The 21,956-nt window shown below is 38.3% G+C and overlaps 1 protein-coding gene across 2 annotated transcripts; it reads right to left on the bottom strand.

Moving 5' to 3' along the window:
• Positions 1-2,609: 2,609 nt before the first annotated feature.
• KLHL41 (kelch like family member 41) lies at positions 2,610-20,575 on the bottom strand. 2 transcript variants are annotated; one of them, XM_009182392.1, is made up of 7 exons: positions 19,228-20,575; positions 15,364-15,521; positions 15,134-15,241; positions 11,392-11,577; positions 7,979-8,125; positions 3,160-3,276; positions 2,610-2,856 (listed from the first exon to the last, which is right to left on the bottom strand). In XM_009182392.1, the coding sequence occupies exons 1-6, from the start codon at positions 20,335-20,337 to the stop codon at positions 3,165-3,167; spliced, it is 1,821 nt and encodes a 606-aa protein (XP_009180656.1). In that variant the 5' UTR covers positions 20,338-20,575; the 3' UTR covers positions 2,610-2,856; positions 3,160-3,164. The 2 variants fall into 2 exon arrangements, with proteins under 2 accessions (XP_009180656.1, XP_009180655.1); XM_009182391.1 differs by having other exon boundaries at positions 2,610-3,276.
• Positions 20,576-21,956: the final 1,381 nt, after the last annotated feature.

Genomic DNA, 21,956 nt, shown 5'->3' with positions numbered 1-21,956 from the left:
GGCTTTTCCCTGTCTTACAACACATTGATTCAATAAAATGGTTACTAAGGGCCTACTATGTGATATAAATCCCCAACCCTTCTCTAAGAGTGATGTTTTGTGCTTAGCAGGCCACAGCCTAACTACCCTCACTTAGGCCACCTGGTGGTGGTGGAGGTAATTGACCATCTGAAAGGTGGCTATCTTCTGACTCCATGACCCTCTCAATTCACACTATCTCAAAATAAGTTGGTAGCTGGAGCGCCTTCTATCATAAGCATAGCTTTAAAATATGTGTCTTGCATGTAATTTGCTTACTGATATTTGGCTTAGGCTTAGTTGAAGTACATGTTTAAAATATCCAATGACTGCATGATTTGAACTCTAATACTGAATGATTTTGTGGAATATTAACTTCACAAAACGTTTTATGAAAAACAAAATCAGAATAGTAAGTGAAAGATGTCTCATTATCTCTTCCTCTTTCTGAATTTCCTCATACTCATATTAGTGGAAATGCTAAATTCAGAGTGTTTGATTTCCATGAAATGTGTTCTATTTCTCAAGCAAGTGATAACAAGAACTAAACCCTTGAATAGGTTAAAATATTTGACTATGCAATTTTAGAATAAAATGATTAGGCTTATGAGGGTTATAAAGGGTTTCCTTTAGATATAAATAATTAAAAATTTAGTCATTATATACTTGAGGTACATGGAAATCTTGATTGAATAACCCTGGTATACTTTCACTAGTTGTTACACATGATCTAATTTTTTTACCTGTCACATCTCCTACTCTCTCTAGGCCAGCAGTCCCCAACCTTTTTGGCCTCAGGGACCATTTTTGCAGAAGACAGTTTTTCCATGGACAGCAGTTAGGGGATGGTATGGTTTCAGGATGAAACTGTTCCACCTCAGATCATCAGGCATTAGTTAGATTCTCATAAGGAGCATGCAACTCAGTTCCCTTGCATGTACAGTTCACAATAGGGTTCGTCCCTCTATGAGAATCTAACGTAGCTGCTGATCTGACAGGAGGTGGAGCTCAAGTGGTAATGCTCACTCGCCTGCCCACCGCTTGCCTCTTGCTGTGTGGCCCATTTGGGGACCCTTGCTCTAGGCTATCTGATTCAAATGTGTTTTTTGTTTTTGAGACGGAGTCTCGCTGTATCGCCCAGGCTGGAGTGCAGTGGCCGGATCTCAGTTCACTGCAAGCTCCGCCTCCCGGGTTTACGCCATTCTCCTGCCTCAGCCTCCCGAGTAGCTGGGACTACAGGCGCCCGCCACCTCGCCCAGCTAGTTTTTTTATTTTTTAGTATAGACAGGGTTTCACCGTGTTAGCCAGGATGGTCTCGATCTCCTGACCTCGTGATCCGCCCGTTTCGGCCTCCCAAAGTGCTGGGATTACAGGCTTGAGCCACCGCGCCTGGCTCAAATGGTTTTCTTTATATAGATACTCTTATATTTTTGATTGATGATTTTTCTATCTATATAACTTAGATTGTTATAAACAAAGCATTTTTTCATTGAGATATAATTCCCATACTATAAAATTCACCCTTTAAAAGTGTATAATTCAATGGTTTTTAGTATATTTGTACAACTATCACCCATATCTGATTCCAGAACATCATCATCCTCAAACCCTGCAAGAAGCATTATTTTAAAACTTAATTTTACATCTACATAGATTGGCATTCTGTCTCCAAAAGTAACCTCAATCCTGATTTTATAGTAAGTACTTCTTACAGTTTTATCACCCAGATGTACATTTCTGGACACCATAATCCCTGTGGCCCCCTCTTCCTCCACCCTTTTGAGTCTGTGTAAGTGCCCCTTTCTCTTCCTAACAGTTTGTTTGTTGAAGAACCTGCAGGATTTTCCACTTTGGGAATTTCTTGATTCTGTATTCATGCTATAATTAAGAAAAGTATTTTTCAATATAGAAAAGTAATCAGGATTCTACTTTAAATACCAAAATAAAACTTGTTTCTGTTAAATATATTTCCATATTTATGGTAGAGGAAAAAAAGGTGTACGGACACTTAGATCTGTTCTTTATGAAACTCTTTGACAAATAATCATGAATGTTCCAAATTAGTCCCAAGTCAGGTTTTTCAGAAAATAATATGGGTAAGGATAGAAGTCCAATACATGTCTATGAAAGCTATGTGAGACTCATAAGTTGGTGTGTAGCTAAAAGTGATGATTAATTGATGGACTTGCATAGATTGAATGTGATGGTTATGAGCAGGAGGAGTCAACTTACTATATGCACTAAGAAGAAACAGTGAATGGAGAATATCACATCCCAGAAAATGAAATAATACAGTCATCTTCCTTGCTATCAGAAATTTAGCAAATAGGTAGCCCTTTCACAGAGTGTAGCCAAAATTTAAACCAGTGAATATACATCCTCCTCCACATCACCCACTGACCCCAAGTTCTGCCCCAGCAGTTTAAAGAATCAATCCATTGTCTAAGGGTGCTCCCTCACCTTCTTGCCACAGATGCTGTAGTTAATGGCTTGAAGACTGTGATTTACTGGGTTTAAATTTAAAATTTTAAAATTTGATTTGGAAACCACAAATAATATGCCAGTGTCGCAAAAAGCATGGAGAAAAAAGACCATTTGAATTTGACTATTTTTACTTACAAGAGACTTTTCCCCATCAAATAATTCCCCATCCATTTATTAAACTTCTGAAGTACCATTTCTGAAGTCATCTTATGGCATGTAATTCTTAGTATAATGCACAGGATTCCTGTCATTTTGAAGCACGAGGAAAGGTTTTTCATATTTTAAACATTTTTTGAATGTAGATGCACATATTCTCCACTTCCAATTGTAGTAGAAAATCAGTGTAAGGATACCCTAACAATGCAAATGAAATGATTAACAACTCAAATTTAGGAGCCTCCTTCACAATCCATTGAGTGCAACAGATTCACAAAATAATTTGTTCAACTGAATATTTAATTTCTTATTAGAAAATGGTTTTAATCTCTGATCATTACATTGAAGAGTCAATGACTGAGGTTTTGTTACCTACTGCTCATCTCTTAGACAATAACTTCCTGAATAATTTCTACATGAGTGTCTGTACAAGCTTTTAAAAAACAATAAATTAAAGCCCCATTCACCAAACAAACCACCTCCCAATCTATGTTTTGTCACCTTGTTCATAGTTTAGACAGTTTGAAGAGATTTAAACGTGTTGCTAGGCAACTAGCTCCTGAAGCATAGCGTATTTCCTTCAACATCCCAGCCCATTCTTTTTTATCATCTTCATACCTGATGGAGGAAAAAAAAGTAATCAACAAGCAGCTTTTAGTTCCATAGGTTTCCCTGTGTTCAGTATACAAATGTGGACCTTTGCAAAAACCTAGTGACTTTTACTCAGAGGAAGGAAGATGCACCTGCCTGGTAGAACAGCACTTGAATATCTCTGAAGTACGCATTGTCTGGATGAGCATGTGTCTGAACTACTGCCACAGTATTTAATCTGGATGCCTAGGCAGTTCCGCCTTCTCTGGGAATCAAAGACTGCAGAGAAGAGGAATAAATAGCTAAGCAGTTAAACATTCACCTTTGAACTGATGAAGATGGCTGGTCACTTTGAGTCAAAGTAAGCAGACTCTTGCTTAAGAGAAAGAACTGGGGAAGAGCAGGGTCTATCTGTAGCCTTAATTATGCCTTCAATTGTTCCTATACACTAGTGCCTAGCATGGCACCTGATACACAGCAGTCACTTTATGAAAATTTGTTCCCCTTCCCCTTTATTGTTCTGTTTGAGGACTACTCTTAGATTTCGCACTTGACTTAGGTAAGAACTGGTCTTCATCTCTGAATATTCAAGGTTATAAAGATACAGACAACTTGAATTCCCTTGTACCATGTGTGCCGAACATGTCTGCTCTGCCTGGTGCCTGGAATGTTTTGTGTGGGAAGCTTCTAAATGCTGCCTTCTCTCTGCAACCTTTCTCACCTTCCTTCAGCACAATTTGTTGCTTTCTCTTTGTTTCTCATATCATCCTTTATATGGTATTATAGCAATTATCACTCCATTTTCATTCCACTATTTAGGATTGACCAAGCTGAAAGTAAATATAACTGCCAGGAAGCAAACATTTTAAAACCTCATTTAACCTTGACTTCACTCATATTGTTTAAATGTGGTCACTTTCTTCAGATCATTTAAAACTATTTATCTCTTAATTTGTTGCCCTGAATTTTATATAATTAAGGTTATTCCCTTTATTAGTAGCAAAATATTTTGTGTATGCTTTCCTCTACATAAAAATCACTCAGTGCATGGTACAATTGTTGAGAATTAATTTGGAACATTGATGAAATTAAGTCAGTGCATATCTTATGTAGGTACAAGCTACTTTTAATAATTATTTTAAATCTCCTTCATTCATTTTCCCCCCATATCAATGTCCTCAAGCCCCAAAGGCATCTGAGGACAAATAATATATTTATCCACCTTAATATCTTTCCACAAGTTGTCAAGACTTGGCACAAGACTTAACCCCGAATCAGCCAGGTGTGGTGGCTCACGCTTGTGATCCCAGCAGTTTGGAAGGCTGAGGGGGGCAGATCACCTCAGGTCAGGAGTTTGAGACCAGCTGGCCAATATGGCAAAACCCCATCTCTACTAAAAATATAAACATTAGCTGGGCATGGTGGTGTGCGCCTGTAATCCCAGCTACTCAGGAGAACTGCTTGAACCTGGGAGGCGGAGGTTGCAGTGAGCCAAGATTGCCCCTTTGCACTCCAGCCTGGGCAACAGAGCAAGACTCTGTCATCAATGTTCCAAATTAATTCTCAACAATTGTACCATGCACTGAGTGATTTTTATGTAGAGGAAAGAATACAAAAAGTATTTTGCTACTAATAAAGGGAATAACCTTAATTATATAAAATTCAGGGCAACAGATTAAGAGATAGTTTTAAATGATCTGAAGAAAGTGACCACATTTAAACAATATGAGTGAAGTTAAGGTTAAATGAGGTTTAAAAATATTTGCTTCCTGGCAGTTGTGGTATACTGAGAGTTTTCACCTCTGCATGTGTGGTTAGAGAGGTTCGCTAGGAAATTGAGGGCAGATAGGCAGCCGCGTTTCTCTAGATCGGCGGCCTTCAACTTTAACACACATCTAAGTCACCTGGAGGGTTTGTAAAAACACAGATCGCTGGCCCGATCACCCCCAGAGTTTCTAATTCAACAGATTTGAGGTGAGACCTGAGAATCTGCTTTTCTGATAAGTACCCAGGTGATGCTGATGCTGCTTTGGGAACCACTGTAGTAGATCACTGGTTCTCAAACTTAATTGCACAATAGAACCATCTGGAGATGTTAAAGCTACTGATGCCTAGGTCCTACTCCCAGAGAGTGAGTTAATTGGTATGAAGGGTGGCCTGGGTATCAGGATTTTTTTAAAGCTCCCCAAGTGATTCTAATATGCAGCGAAGTTTGAGAATCATGCTTCAGATCCTACCCCAAATTAGAAAATACCAGTCTTAAAATAGCCAAGCAGATAGTGATGAATGCTCCCCTCTTCTCTTTACCCAATCCAGTGGTTCCCAAACTTGTCTACACATATAGAAACATCCAGGGATCTTTTAAAATCTCCAAAGGCCAGGCCATACTTCAGACCAATTAAATCAGTCAATATGAGTGGGACAGAGGTATTAGTATTTTTTGAAGCACCCTGGTGATTCCACTGTGCAGGCAACTTTGGGAACCACTGCCCTAATCGCAAAATAAACCACAATCAGAGAGGATCCCTTTCTTAGGTTCCCCTGAACAATGTCAGGGCCACTTTTATAGCAGGAGATTCTGTACTTTCTTTTGTTGCCTGTAACTTCCCTGCAGGGGCAGCATGGCTTTTGATAACCCTTAGGAACCAGGAGGGCTTCAGGGAGGTTCCACTGATTGACAGCACAATTACTTAATATCAGTGTTTCTCAACCCTGGCTGCTGATTAGAATAATCTGGGGCTGGGCTCAGTGGCTCATGCCTGTAATCCCAGCACTGTGGGAGGCTGAAGCGGGCAGATCACCTGAGGTCAGGAGTTCAAGACCAGCCTGGCCAATATGGCGAAACCCCATCTCTGCTAAAAATACAAAAATTAGCCTGGTGTGGTGGTGCACACCTGTAGTCCCAGCTACTCTGGAGGCTGAGGTAGGAGAATCGCTTGAACCCGGGAGCCAGAGGTTGCAATGAACCAAGATCGTACCACTGCACTACAGCCTGGGCGACAGGGTGAGACTCTGTTTCACCAATTAAAAAAAAAAAAAAAAAAAAAAAAATCTGGGAACATTTTAGGAACTAGGGATGCTCAACTCTAACTCCAGAAATGTTGATATAATTGGTCTATGTTAAGGCCCAGACACATTTTAAAAGCATCCCAGATGATTGTAACATATAGCTAGGGTTGAGAATCACTGCCCATTTATATACTTAGTACCTGGCCCTGTTTTCCAAAAAACCCTAACCTTCCCAGCCTTCATTAGTTCATCTTTTTTTCCTACTGCTTCCAGCTTTTCCCCATCTCACTGTCTTGCTAATTCTAGCCTCTTTGCTCTGTGGAAATCTCTTTTTTTTTCTCTTCCTCTTTTTTGGGGGGAGGAGGGATAATAGTAAATTTCCTTGTATAGTCACTTTTTTTCTTGCCCTTTACACAGCTAGTTAATATTACAACACGGGGAAATGATGTCTAATGCACAAATCATTGTTTGGTTAAGGTGCCAGCTTTTCAGCCTTTTTAGTTCAGCATCTGGGAATAAAGCATCTGCTGGTTGAGGTATAGAACAAATACCCACTTTTCACTCTCAGGCTTGGTGGTATGCCTTCACTGATTAAGTATAAATGGCACTCTTCCAGAGCTGTACTTACAAACTTAAATGTGCAAACAATTCACCTGGGAATCTTGCTAAAAAATACAGATTCTCATTCAGTAGGGTCTGGGATTCTTTCTTTTTTCTTTTTTTTTTTTGGAGACAAGAGTCTCACTCTGTTGCTGAGGCTGGATTGCAGTGGTGCGACCTCAGCTCAAAATAAAATAAAAACATACTTTTTTTTTCATAGCCTCACTAAAATCATTCAATTGAGTAACAGTTTCAAGCGTCATACTTAGGAGAACTGCCTGGCACCTCCAGGCAGGTAAAATGGATTGCTATTTTGACTTTTTTCATTTTAAAAAAGCAATTGTTAGCTGAATCCTCAAACAATTGGAAGGCTGTTTAAATTAGATTGAAAACAGAACTAATGAAGTCATGGAAAACTCAACAGGTTAAATGTTTCTTTAGGCCAGGCGCCGTGGCTTACACCTGTAATCCTACCACTTTGGAAGACTGAGGCAGGTGGATCACCTGAGGTCAGGAGTTCGAGACCAGCCTGGCCAACATGGCAAAACTCCATCTCTACTAAAAGTATAAAAATTTGCTGGGCGTGGTGGCATATGCCTGTAATCCCAGCTACTCGGGAGGCTGAGGCAGGAGAATCGCTTGAACCTGGGAGGCGAGGTTGCATGGAGCTGAGATCCTGCCATTGTACTCCAGCCTGGGCGACAGAAAGTCTGTCTCAAAAATAAATAAATAAATAAAGTAAAAAAGTAATTTTTTTTTAGAACTCTGTTTTGTTAGGAAATAAACTACTCTGGAGCAAAGAGGCTTTTGTTCTACTGGATGCCTATAGCATCACACTCTTAGAGCTGGAATGAAGCTGAGAGTATCAAAGGTCCAACTCTCATTTTACTGTAAGAAACAGGCCCAGATAATTTCTTTCCCAGGCTCACAGCTAACTAGAAGTAGTTACTTGTTCAAGTAAGTGGCATGTACAAAAGTTCAATTAGGTTTGAAGTGTTTAGTCTACTACCGAGAAGTAGCTTGCATGTTGGGAAAATCTGGCTTATTATTTACTACAAAATAGTTTATCAGTCATCTGATTTAATATGTGATTCTGAAAATTGAAATGATGAGAACTTACTTCCATATGTCATTGACTTCAGTGGGTGCAAATTCTTTAGACTCCAGTTGAATCATAGCAAAACCACCAATTGCATACAGAGATCCAGCCAGGCTGACCAAACTGATGGAGCTTCTTTCTTGGGGAAATTCAGTCATTACATCCCATCTAGGTATCATTAAAAATATAGTCAATGTAAAACTTAAAGAAATGCCAGATGTGCTTACTGAACAATTATAGGAAATCATAATTTAAAAATTCAAGTAGTGCCCAGGCAGCCAGGCATGGTGGCTCATGCCTGTAATCCCAGCACTTTGGGAGGCTGAGATGGGTAGATCACCTGAGGTCAGGAGTTTGAGACCAGCCTGACCAACATGGTGAAACCCCATCTCTACCAAAAATACAAAAAATTTGCCAGGCATGGTGACACGCACTTGTAATCTCAGTTATTTGGGAGGCTGAGGCAGGAGAATCACTTGAATCTGGGAGGTGGAGGTTGCAGTGAGCTGAGATTGCGCCACTGCACTCCGGCCTGGGCAACAGAGCGAGGCTCCATCTAAATAAAATAAATAAATAAATAAATAAATAAATAAATAAATAAATAAATAAATAAATAAATATTCAAGTAGTGGCCGGGTGCGGTGGCTCATGCCTGTAATCCCAGCACTTTGGGAGACTGAGGCAGGAGAACTGCTTGAGCCCAAGGAGTATGAGATCAGCCTGGGCAACAAAATGAGACTGTCTTTACAAAAAAAAAAGAGCCAGGACTGGTGGTATGTCCCTATAGTCCCAGCTACTTGGGAGGATCTCTTGAGCCCTTGAGGTCAAGGCTGTGGTGAGCTATGATCTCACTGCTGCATTCCAGCCTGGGTGATAGAGCAAAACCCTGTCTTTAAGAGGGGGAAAAAAAAATTCAAGGAGCATAGGCATCTAAAAGTAAACAACTAAGTTTGCTACTAGAAAATATTTGAAAGATGTAACTTCATTAAATATAAAGTCTTCAATATGGCAACCCTAAGGCTGGGCACGGTGGCTCATGCCTGTTATCCTAACACTTTGGGAGGCCGAGGTGGGTGGATTACCTGAGGTCAGGAGTTCGAGACCAGCCTGATCAACATGGTGAAACCCCATCTCTACTAAAAATACAAAAAATTAGCCGAGCGTGGTGGCACACACCTGTAATCCCAGCTACTCAGGAGGCTGAGGCAGGAAAATCATTTGAATCTGGGAGGTGGATATTGCAGTGAGCCAAGATAGCGCCATTGCACTCCAGCCCAGGCAACAAGAACAAAATTCTGCCTCAAAAAAAAAAAAAAAGAAAAAAAAGAAAGTCAACCCTAGAATACTTCAGTTAGCAGTGTTTACCAAACTTTGTGTGTCACAAACAGTCGGGGGTTGTGGCACTTCTAGGGCTCCTAAACCTCTAACCTGCTACTGTGTTGGATTTCATCTGAATACTCCAAATCCTTTGCAATAAAGGCACATAAGGATAGCGTTGGAACCAGGGATACAAATTTTCTTTTTAATGATTTATACTTTCATTATTTTTATAAAGGATTTAAGGGAACTTTTTAATGTTGACAGCTATCTGAAATAGGACAACTAAAGATAAAATCAATCTAATTAGTTGGAAGTATCAAGAATCTAGAATGATTTAGTCATTTTGGTAGGTATTCTGTTACTCTGGCATTAAAGTAGACTTCATAGTTTTTCTTTTCTTTTTCTTTTCTTTTTTTTTTTTTTTTTTGAGACAGAGTCTTACTCTGTCACCCAGGCTGGAGTGCAATGGCGTGGTCTCACTGCAACCTCCACCTCCTGGGTTTAAGTGATTTTCCTGCCTCAGTCTCCCGAGTAGCTGGGACTACAGACACATGCCACCACATCCAGCTAATTTTTGTATTTTTAGAAGAGACAGGGTTTCACTATGTTGGCCAGGCTGGTCTCGAACTCTTGACCTCATGATCTGCCCACCTCAGCCTCCCAAACTGCTGGGATTACAGGCGTGAGCCACCATGCCCGGCCCCATAGTTTTTCTTTACATATCTGTTTTTCTAATTATAAAAATAATATATGTACATTATAGAAAATCTGTACTCCAGCCTGTGTGACTCAGAGAGATTCTGTCTCAAAAAAAAAAAAAAAGTTTGAGAAAATCTGGAAAGTACAGAAAGGTATACAAGAAAACAACTATCTCCATAATCACAAGCAACAATTTGGAACAATTTGGTGTAATTTTGTCATCTTTTTAAAAAGCATGTCCATACATATAGATGAAACTAAGAAGATATTTACAATTTTGTGTGTTGCTTCTTAACTTACATCATGAGTGTTTACCCATATTACAGTTTTCAAAAACATTATTTTTAATGATAAATTAAATCACGTTCCACAAAAGTTCCTTGTAATTTTCAGATACTAAAGTCTGTTTTGTAGTCAGGCATACATGTTTCTAAAAAGACTAATAATAGTTACCTTTTTTTCTTCATTGCTAAACTAGGAATATAAAAGGTATGTACTCCTCCAGATGTGTGAGCTCAAAAATGTTTAAAAGACCAATTTTATATGAAGAATAGCTGTCAAATATCTTTTCACATTAAATCAATAAAAGCTTAAAAATGAAAATTTTAATAAAATTATAAACAGCATAAAGGAATGAAAACTTCTAAAGCATTCATACTTTACAGATATCAATCATTAACAAGTGAAGATCTTTTCATACTTAAAAAAACTAATTTAAAATCAAATAATTCCACAGAGACATATATATCCATCTACACCTAGACAATTATTCAGGGCCAGGTGTGCTGGCTCACACTTAGAATCCTAGCACTTTGGGAGGCCAAGGTGGGAGGATCATTTGAGGCTGGGAGTTCAAGACCAGCCTGGACAACATAGTGAGACCCTGTCTGTGGAAAAAAAAAAAATAACGAAAAACAAAACAAAAAAACCCCACAAAAATTAGCTGGGCATAGTGGTGTGCACCTGTAGTCCTAGCTACTCGGGAGCCTGAGGCAAGAAGATGACCTGAGCCCAGGAGTTTGAGGCAGCAGTGAACTATGATTGTGCCATTGCATTCCAGTCTGGGCAACAGAGCCAGACCTTGTCTCTTAAAAATAAAAAAATTAAAATTATTCACAAGTATTACCTTTGCATTTCTAAATTTACAAAGTTAATAACAAGGACAAATAGAGCATGACAACACTAACTTGAGGGTCATATGTTCCAAATTACAAACATGTAATGCATCAGAATGTTAGAGGAGATTTATATCCAGTAACAACAAAACAAATCCAGATGAAAATACTTCCTCTGTAATCTGTGGTTCTGTACCCTCCCCTCCCCACATCCTAATTGGAAAGATTACTTTTCATCCAAAGTTAATAATTAAAATGTATAGTTGTTCATATGCTATATACTGAGATGTGGCAACTCACTTATTGGTTGTAAGATCAAAAGCTTCAACTGAAGCTGAAAGACCATCTTCAGTGACACCTCCTGCAATCACAATTTTGCCTTTATGGACTGCTACTCCAAACATGGAACGAGGAGTTTTCATTGGAGCCAGATCTTTCCAATCTCCTTTTTTGGGGTTGAAGATAAACACTCTGTTTGTACATTTTCTGTAAACAGAAAAACAAATGTTCCTTTTAGAACCTTCTTTTTTCGAAAGCACTTTCACTAATAATTTGGCTTTGCTTGTCATAAGAAATATGTAGTAAGGCAGAAGATCAGAAAAACTCCAAAGAATTCTTAATTTGAACATATGCCACTAAGCAAAGGACAAGCCCAAATGTGGGGACCAAAACTATAACTTAATTATACTATTGGAAGATAGGGTACCTTTACTTCTGGATAGCTGCTTAGAAGCCCAGGCACAGCTGATTTTAATCGTTATGTACTAAATTCAATTGAAGTTTTTTTACTCTATTTTAGTAAAAAATAAAATCATAAACCTTTTATTGCACCTCAATAACAAATGGTAGGTTTATTTATTATCTGAATATCCTAGGAATGAATAAGTTAACTTAAAAAAATAATTAGGTGCAGGCCAGGCGCGGTGGCTCAAGCCTGTAATCCCAGCACTTTGGGAGGCCGAGACAGGCGGATCACAAGGTCAGGAGATCGAGACCATCCTGGTTAACCCCGTGAAACCCCATCTCTACTAAAAAATACAAAAAACTAGCCGGGCGAGGTGGCGGGTGCCTGTAGTCCCAGCTACTCGGGAGGCTGAGGCAGGAGAATGGCGTAAACCTGGGAGGCGGAGCTTGCAGTGAGCTGAGATTCGGCCACTGCACTCCAGCCCAGATGACAGAGCGAGACTCCGTCTCAAAAAAAAAAAAAAAAAAATTAGGTGCAAATATACCTACTTTAAATTTTATATGATATATCATTTTATATTAGCACTAACATAGCAGTGCATTTTAAGAAATCTGGGACTATGGATTAGACAACGAATCATTTGAGCTGATGAATCATGAGAACAGTTTTACATGCTAAATGCTACCAGAAAGACCTGGACTCATCTGAATTATTATTCACTGTGCCACCCAGGCTGCAGTGCAGTGGTGTGATCTTGGTTCACTGCAACCTCTGCATCCAGGGCTCAAGTGATCCTTCCATCTCAGCTTCCCAGGTAGCTGGGACCACAGGCGTGCACCATTGCGCCTAGCTAATTTTTTGTATGCTTGGTAGACACAGGGTTTCGCCATGTTGCTCAGGCTGGTCTCGAACTCCTGAGCTCAAGTGATCCTCCAGCTTTGGCCTTCCAAAGTGCTGGGATTACAGGTGTGAGCCACTGTGCCCCGCCCTTAGTATGTTTCTTATGGTTCCTTGAAGTTATCTATAATTTGATGGGAGTTCAGAATTTCAAATAATAATTGATTAATCGGATATATCTGGTGATGAAAAACACCTCAACTTTTTTGTGAGGACAATTTTTTTCTTAATTGTGTAAAAGATCAGTTATCTGGAGTAGAAGCAGTTCCTCTAATATTTGACTATTGGTATCATTTGAACACTTCTTGATAAGAACATTATCCAAAATCATGTTCTTCAAATTCATTACTGGGAACTGGTGCAATTCAGCATTTACTTTTATTTGTTTATTTATTTTTGGAGATGGAGTTTTGCTCTTGTTGCCCAGGCTGGAGTGCAGTGGCGCAATCTCGGCTCACTGCAAACTCTGTCTCCCGGGTTCAAGCGATTCTCCTGCCTCAGCCTCCCGAGTAGCTGGGATTACAGGTGAATGCCACCACGCCTGGTTAATTTTGTATTTTTAGTAGAGATGGGGTTTCTCCACGTTGGTCAGGCTGGTCTCAAACTCCCGACCTCAGGTGATCCGCCTGCCTCGGCCTCCCAAAGTGCTGGGATTACAGGCATGAGCCACCACACCCAGCCCAGCTCTTACTTTTAGATAATGACTCATTTCAAAGTTCTTGACTTTGACATTTGTCAAGCAGTGTTGTGTTGGTTAATCATATTCTCAAGATTAATATATTCCTACTGACAAGAACTGTATGCTTCTTACTGACATATCAATTTCCTAGTTACTAATGCTACTTGAAGGAAACAATTTAAATCATTTGGAAGGGTTCCTGTGTTTCCAAACTCAGAATGCTCTTTAGTAGTGATTTTCCATTCAATTTACTCAGGAAAAACGCCCAAAATAAGATCTGACACCAGGTGAGCATATAATATACCTTCCTTTGCATTAGATAGGAATAGCTGGGATTAGGGAGGATATAAAAATTTTAGAATATGTTATCTTTGAATACAGGTAGATGTTTAAAAACCATTGCTTTTTAAAATTGCCTTTTCTGTGCTACATTTACCATTTTAATTGACTAATATCCATTAATCATTAACTCCAGAATAGAGTTCTTGACATCTAACACATTTCCATATTTTACTCTCCTTTCCTGCTTTTCCCTCACAATTCTTAATTTTGGCTCCCTTTTCAAGGTTGGACATCTCTATTAATTCAATGGCCTGGGCAAATGATGACAAGCCAAATCAGGCAGATTTTTCAGGGGCAGAATATTAGTTCTCACCATCTAAACTGAAAATGCTTATTTTACTAGACAGGCTATACCGGTTTGACTGTCTCTGAAGCATTCGGAACTCACTTCTCCACTCTCTGGGTTATAAGATCTCTTTCCCAATTACCAGTTCCTTGAGAATTGACTAGAACTCAAGTAAGGTTTATATATGAAACCTCATCCTGGTTTTCTCACAAGATACTGGGTGCTACTGGGAGCTCAGTTTTGAACAGTTGGAAGCCATTTTGAGTATTACCTCTGTCAGGGAGTAAATATGTGGAAGAACACTGTTGAAGAAATAACTGCCTTAAATTTTTGTTTTTCTTTTGTCTTTTTTACTTCCCTCTTTTCAATCACTACGCTTTTCTTTCAAACTGACCTATCTAAAGTCCCTCTTATGAATGTAAAGTACAAATCCATGATATTTTTTATGCACAATTGTCTTAGAAGATATATTTTAAATACTACATTAAAGAGTACATTTACATTTTTATCTACTTATGGCTAAATGAATAAGAAAGCCCGTTGGTTTTAATGTAGTAAAATACAATAACAAATCAGTGAAATACAGGACTTGATTATGCTCCTAGATGCTGCCTGGACTGTAAGGATGCTTATGATTGGGGTATTCGGCTCATTCCTAGCAGTAAGCTGAGTATCTACATGTTTACTTCAGCGACTTGAAATTTTAAGGTTTTCCCTCCACAATATGATAGGTGAGAACCATGTCCCATTTCAGTGGGCAGATCCAAATGAAAAGAGGAGAGGGCTGGGCGCTGTGGTTCATACCTGTAATCCCAACATTTCAGGAGGCTGAGGCAGGCAGATCACCTGAGGTCAGGAGTTCAAGACCAGTCTGACCAACATGGAGAAACCCCCATCTCTACGAAAAATACAAAATTAGCCGGGCATGATGGAGCATGCCTGTAATTCCAGCTACTCGGGAGGCTGAGACAGGAGAATCGCTTGAACCCAGGAGATGGAGATTGCAGTGAGCCGAGATCGCACCATTGCACACCAGCCTGGGCAACAAGAGCGAAACTCCATCTCAAAAAAAAAAAAAAGAAAAGAAAAGAGGAAGAAACCTTTCTAATAAAAAGTCATTTGGACATAAATCATGAGAGTTCAGGGTACTTACTTGTCATCTGTCTTTCCTCCTAGACAATATATCATCCCTTTATGTGAAATCACATTATGGCCATAGACTTTGATAGGAAGTTTTTTTACTTCATTCCATTTTGCAGCCCTAAAATTAAATGAGACAGAATTTATACACTTTCAGTAAATTCCAGGTTCTGAAAATATGAATATGTTATAGGCACGCATATACTTGAATGCTTAGGGAACAGGAATATCATGCCAACTTACACAGGATCATAGCATAATACCGAATCCAGCGAAGCCTCTGTTTGAAGGTCTTTGCCTGCAACTACATAGATTTTATCATCTACCTCTCCCAGACCGAAGAGACACCTGGCTGAAGGCAGAGGTGGAAGTCCAACCCATTCAGATGCTATACTGTCAAGCTGAAAAAAATATATATGAGGGATTGTGGAGCTTGTTAGAAAAAAGTTACAAGTACAGCAAAAAAAAAGTTATCCTATATATGTTGTTTAGAAATCATCGAGATAGTCAAATATCTCACAAGTAAATAAAACTACAACCCCAAAGTATCATATTGTAGCTCACAATTACCAAGAAGAATGATTAAATCTACCTGGCCTACCAGATAAAGATATCAAAATCTTCAAGCTTCAAGAAAAGAAAAAATAAAATACAATAGAATCACCAGAGGTTAATTAGAATCGTGAGGTTTCTTGTCAAATTTTCTCCCATATTGCCTTGTCCAGCTTTGAAATACAAGATCCTAATACTTTCAGGACACTGGGGAAAGAAATGTTGTCAGAGCAGGGAGGTTCACAGAATGTGAATGACCCCTGCATGCTATATTTAACATGCTCCCCATGCCAGCAGCTGGGACAGCTGGACCTGTCGCTCAGTCCACAGACAACTAGGATGTTGGGCAATATCTTTTTTTCTTTCTTTAAAAACATTTTAGGTTCTCTATGTTTTGCTTTATTATTTCTGATACAGGCAGGTGTTAAAGTGAATTTCCTAGTGTGTTGTTGGGAGTCACTCGAAACACTCTATTTTTTTTTTTTTTTGATTTATATTAATAAGTAACTGCTCATTTTTGCTCACCACCACTTCTGCAAGCTTAAGATTTTCCCAAGGAAGAAAATCTCTTTGTACCCATCCTCTGGGGTAGATGATTCTGGCATAGTGGCATCTGTTTCAACACTTACTTTTGGTAATTTAAAGATTTTACACTTTGCATTTTAGCACACTAAGGCACAAGAAAACTGTTTTCTGCAAGAGTACAGTTGCAGATTTGTTGTTCTCTCTGGTGCCACTTCTAGATTGCAAAAATAAAATGAATAAAACCCAGTTTCATCGGATACTAAGAATAGATGTGCATACAAATGGCCGTGGTATAGACAGGGTTATCTGTGGAAGCCTATCTATATGTGGTCTAGTAACCTCAGTTAAACAAAGCACTAGTTAAGACTAGATGACATGAGAGGTTTAATCTCCACATGTGCATTGTTAGCTTTGCATTCACTAATTTCAACAGCTAGATTTTGATCCTTTATGTTTTCACTTTTGAAAGAAATTCTTTGATCATGAATGTGGTGTGTAATATAGTAGAATTAGTAATGAACATTTATGGGGTTTTGACTGTGGTCATAGGCTTTGAACTAAATGCTTTACACAGGTAACCTCATTTAGTTCTCCAGGATAGGCATTTCTATCATCCCCGTTTTACAGATGAGGAAACTGAGGCACAGGAAGATTAAATAAATTTCCCAAATACACAGAGCTTTTAGGTGATATTCAAATCCAAGCCATCTACATCCATAGTTGGTTTTAAAAAATGGAACAGCAGCCTTCATAATCCCATACTTGTGGGCTTAACTCTCATACTGTACAGTACTGTCTACCTTCCGATATTACCTGTTGGAGGGCATTTTCTCTAGCAGATGGAACAGTGGACTACCTGCCAGTCTCTTTTATAGAGGAGCTATCAAGCTATTTAACTTCTCTGAGTTCAACTTTCCTCATTGTTAAAATTAGGGTTTGGACCTAGATTACTTTAAGACCTGTTCAAAAATTTGATGAATCTATTAATTCATCAAATTAATGAGTGGGGGAAAAAAACCCCTCTCTTACCAAGGTAAAAAATTCTCATAATCTATTTACAGCATACAATCAAAGGTCAAATTACTTCTAAATTAATGCGTTTTAAATAGATGTGACAAGCAGTAAAATATAAAACCTGAAATTCTCATATAAATATTGTCTGATGAATCACAACCCTCTTTTATGGTGAAGTGTTTTTATCCTGGCATACTGTTCTGTTAGTGCCTTTTAAAAGCAGCAAGGCATTTGCAGTGAGAGGGAGTTGACCTTCCAACTTTGCATAACTGTTATTGTGGTTATAAAGAACATTAAGTAGGTTTCTTGAACCAAAAATAAGAAGCTCTGTCAGTAAAAGTAAGGGTTTTATCAGGCTGGAAGAGAAGGATAAAGATTAAACTGAACACTTGAAAGTAAAAAGGACTGTGTTACAGATACATTCGATAAATTAAATATGAAATGAAATTTAAAACTCTAGTAATTTTGGAGAGTCATTCTATGGCAACAACTATTCTGTGGATCTGTCATTTGTAGGTATCTACCTATATGTCTGTCATCTATCTATCTGTTTTGATAACATTCTTACTTCCTGGATGTATTTATAGCCTTTTTCATTGACTTTGCCCTTTTTGAAGTTTATTTGACTTTAAAATTAGGGCTTAGGAAATTTTCTGGCCCACATTCAAATACTTACAACATTCTTCACTGGAACTTGGAAAATTAAGAAACATGATTAATATGTATTATTACAAGTACACTTTTCAAGATTAGAAAAAGTTGATTAAAGGTATAATAGTATTTTGTGAATGCAAAGTATGTCACACACTTTTTGAGAGCATACTGGACTGTGGTATCACATTGTATACTTGCTTATCTTTGGCCTTTCCAACTAAAGTGCCCGTAAGCCCCAGGCCATGATTAGCTATGACCTAAACAAACTCTTTTGAGCCAGTTGTAAGCTACAAAGTTTCAGTATTGGCATTATTGAAGACAAAGGCTAAGCCAACTCCTTCATAAACTGATAAAAATATAACACATTGATAATATAAGACAAACTCCTTTCAAACAACTAAGGGTCTATTGCTTTAAGAGAATTAATTTTCTTGGAAAATTCTGTGGTTTCACAAAACAGATTGTTAAGTTCTAATAATGTCTAAGTATATCTCTGATCCAAATAAATGTGATATAATAAAAATTTCTAACTATAATTAATTCAAATTAGCGACCTCTGTGTAGACAGTTTTTCCTAGAAGATAATTCAAAGTGTGTAGAACATGTACATAAGTTTTTTTCATTTTCAACAAAATTATATTTTAGGCAGTAACTATAAATAAGAGATGAAGTGCTACCTCCAAGAACTTCAAATGAGTTCAGGGTAACTTGGAAGAAGGTAGAAAATCTGACCAATTTAGAGCTGCCAGCAGAAGAAGAAGAAAAAAATTAAAAAAGAAAATCTGACCAGTTATTACTTCTTTATAATGTGTAAGAACTTTGAGTTGGGGCAACTATTTGGGGAAAGACATTAACCTATTTTTAATAGGTAAGAGTATACAAGATTAAATTTAGTTTTTACAGCAGGGGACGGTGGCTCACAACGGTAATCCCAGCACTTTGGGAAGCCAAACTGGGAGGATTGCTTGAGCCCAGGAGTTCGAGACCAGCCAGGGCAACATAGTGAAAGCCCATCTCTGCTAAGAAAAAATAAATTTAGTTTTTACTAAAATACTGGGCTTTGAGGGATTACAGTCACCATCATCTATAAACAAGGCATTTTTGGAAAAATAGTATAAAGAGTATCTTAAGTCATTAAACATGAATTAGAACCTCATTATTCATCAAACTTTTTATTACACATTAACAAAACAGTCAAATATTTTTCTGTCAACACTCTATACAGCAAAAGTGCAAGGGACTAGAATAGGACATCAATTGGAGTACAATGCAAACAGCCTGAATAATTCACAAATTGGCTAACTGGATGGTGAGTAACAGCCTTCCCTTGAAGCAACTACGTATATAAAAAGTCCTTCTTACCTGGAAGAAGTATGACTGCAGAGGTTGATCCTTGTTTTCTTCATCCACGTATAGTCCTCCTACCACATATATCTGATTTTGCTGGGTAACAATGCTGGAATGATTTCTGGGAATCTGCTCAGCCAGTGCAGTAAGGTAGCATTCATTTTCCGTGGGGTCATAAGCCACTGCTGCTGTGTCATTAACCAAGAGGATGAGGTCTTTTACAAACATTCCATGCCTGGGAATGTCATTCAGGTAACCAGGAAGTAAATCTTCATCACCAACATCACCATTCACCTCACCAGCCCCAGTCTTCTGCACATTTTTGCTAGGTTCTGGGAGTTTGCCTGCGAAAGCATCTTTTAGAACTTTGATTTTTTTCTGGAGGTCTGGGTTGCTTTTAATTATATCATCTTTCTCAACATGATCCTTAAAATATTTTTCTGTCATAAGGCGAAAACGGATACAATCAAACACTTCGCTAAGGTTTTTAACCCTGTTTTCCTTGTCTGTTCGCACCCATTTCATCACTGCCTCAAATACTGCTTCTTCTTTTTCCACATTTAGGCTGTCATTTGAAATGACTGAGATCAGTTCCTGTGGAGACAGTTGCATAAAGTCCTCTTCCTTACAAATCTGTACAAAGCGATCAGACACAAATTCACGGGCAGAAATGGCGAGTCTTGGGCAGTCAAGGAGAAGTCCTAATCTTAGGATGGCTAGACAGTTACCAGGAGCAAGTCTTTTCTGAAGATAAGAAACGCAGACAGTAAACACTGAGGGGATCTGAAAGCGGCTGGCCAATGCAAAAATATCTTGCACATTTCCATCATTGAGATCAATACTGGCAGAGTACAGGTATTTGATGATTAAATCAAGTATAGCAGGATCCACATTATCTAGCACTACCTCCTTTTTTTTCGCCTCATCAATTTCAGATAAAAAGTACTCACGGAAGTAAGGACTACAAGCTGACAAAATCAATCTGTGGCAAGGAAGACTTTTGTCACCTGCTTTTAGGGTGCAATCGATGAATTTTTTCTCATCCAGGAGATCTTTTAGACCATCCTGAAGAAGGGTGGATTGGTAAAGTCGCAGTTCCTCTGCAAGTTCCCGCTGGGAATCCATTCTGTGAGTAACCTGGGTAAGGAAGGGGACACTGAAGGCCTTAGCTCCTTGCAGCACACAGGTCTAGCTGTAAAAAGGCAGATCAGTGTGCTTTGCCCAGCTTGAAGCCTTTGCAATTTAATCCCACCAGCTAAATATAGATACCAACTCTAACAACGGGAATTTAGGAGAGCTGGCTTGGAAAGAAGAGTTGTTCTTGCAGCTGTTATAGATTGAAAGTAACAACTGGAACATTTAGTCACTGAGGAAACAGCTAAGAAACAAGATATTTAAGTGAAGTTGAAAGCTTAAAAATAACGCATTAGAAGATATACTAATAAAGGCTGCTACAAGAAAATGTTTATTGAATTAACAGAAAAATGAATCATAAAAATGAGTCACTCCTCTAAATACGTTCTAATGTCAAGCTACTTGACTGTCTGAATTAATGATGCAAAGGTCAAGAATATGAGATGTGTTCATTTGAATACTCATAAGCAAGATCCCATTTCCAATAATTGTTACATACAAATTTTTACTTTCTACTCAAAACAGTGGAATATAGATATTTCTTTTAGAAGTAGTAAACTTAAAGATGTTACTTATGTACTAGTTTTACAAAACCTTTAATGTTGCCATGATAATTGAAATAAGAAATGCAGAGGAATTGCTAATTTTCTAAAACATTCCAAATTATCTTTATTCTTACATGGAAAAACTGTAATTAATACTGAATTATAAAATTATTTATTCATATCCTGCCTTGTTGTACAAAGGATCTAATGTGGCAAATTATAATATAGTAAAATAAAAGCAAAAGGTTAAAAGGAATCACAGGGCCAGAAAAAATAATTAAAAGTCAATGGTAGGGAACGAAAAAGCCCATACACATGCAAATCAGATCACAAAAGATAACCTGTAATTTTTAAAGTGTCAAAAATTATCATTCATTAAAGGTTAAAAAATAGAACAGATATAACCCCATGAGAACAATGTTGTCACTAGAACACAGCAAAATCAAGATGAAGTACCACAACAGTCATAGAGAACAGCCCCCCCACCTTTTTTTAAAAAGAGTATATAACTGGGGACATAATGAAAGTTGTTGATTATAATAGAATACCACATTAATCATGGATGTAGAAGTCATGATTTGAAAGAAAATTGGTCCTTTGTTTATATATAGATGGTATCATATACTTCATTAAATACTTTTATTTATTTATTTTTGAGATAGAGTCTCGCTCTGTCACCCAGGCTGGAGTACAATGGCATGGTCTTGGTTCATTGCAACCTCTGCCTCCTGGGTACAAGCAATTCTCCTGCCTCAGAGTCCTGAGTAGCTGGGATTACAGGCACCCGCCACCACCTCTGGCTAATTTTTGTATTTTTAGTAGAGACAGGGTTTCACCATGTTGGCCAGGCTGGTCTCGAACTGCTGACCTCGTGATCTGCCCACCTCGGCCTTCCAAAGTGCTGGGATTACATATGTGAACCACCACACCTGTCCTATTAAATACTTTATTACATAGTCATATTGTCACATTATCTGAACTCAAGTAGGGCTGTAGAAATACTGTAATTTCAAAAGTTGGTGTTCTTACACATGTCCCCCAAAACAAATTCCATGAAGGCAGGGA

This window comes from Papio anubis, chromosome 10 (genome assembly GCF_008728515.1).
Source record: "Papio anubis isolate 15944 chromosome 10, Panubis1.0, whole genome shotgun sequence".
NCBI lineage: Eukaryota > Metazoa > Chordata > Mammalia > Primates > Cercopithecidae > Papio > Papio anubis.
The sequence above is the reverse complement of the archived record's forward strand: the minus strand, read 5'-3'. Positions and strand labels throughout refer to the sequence as shown.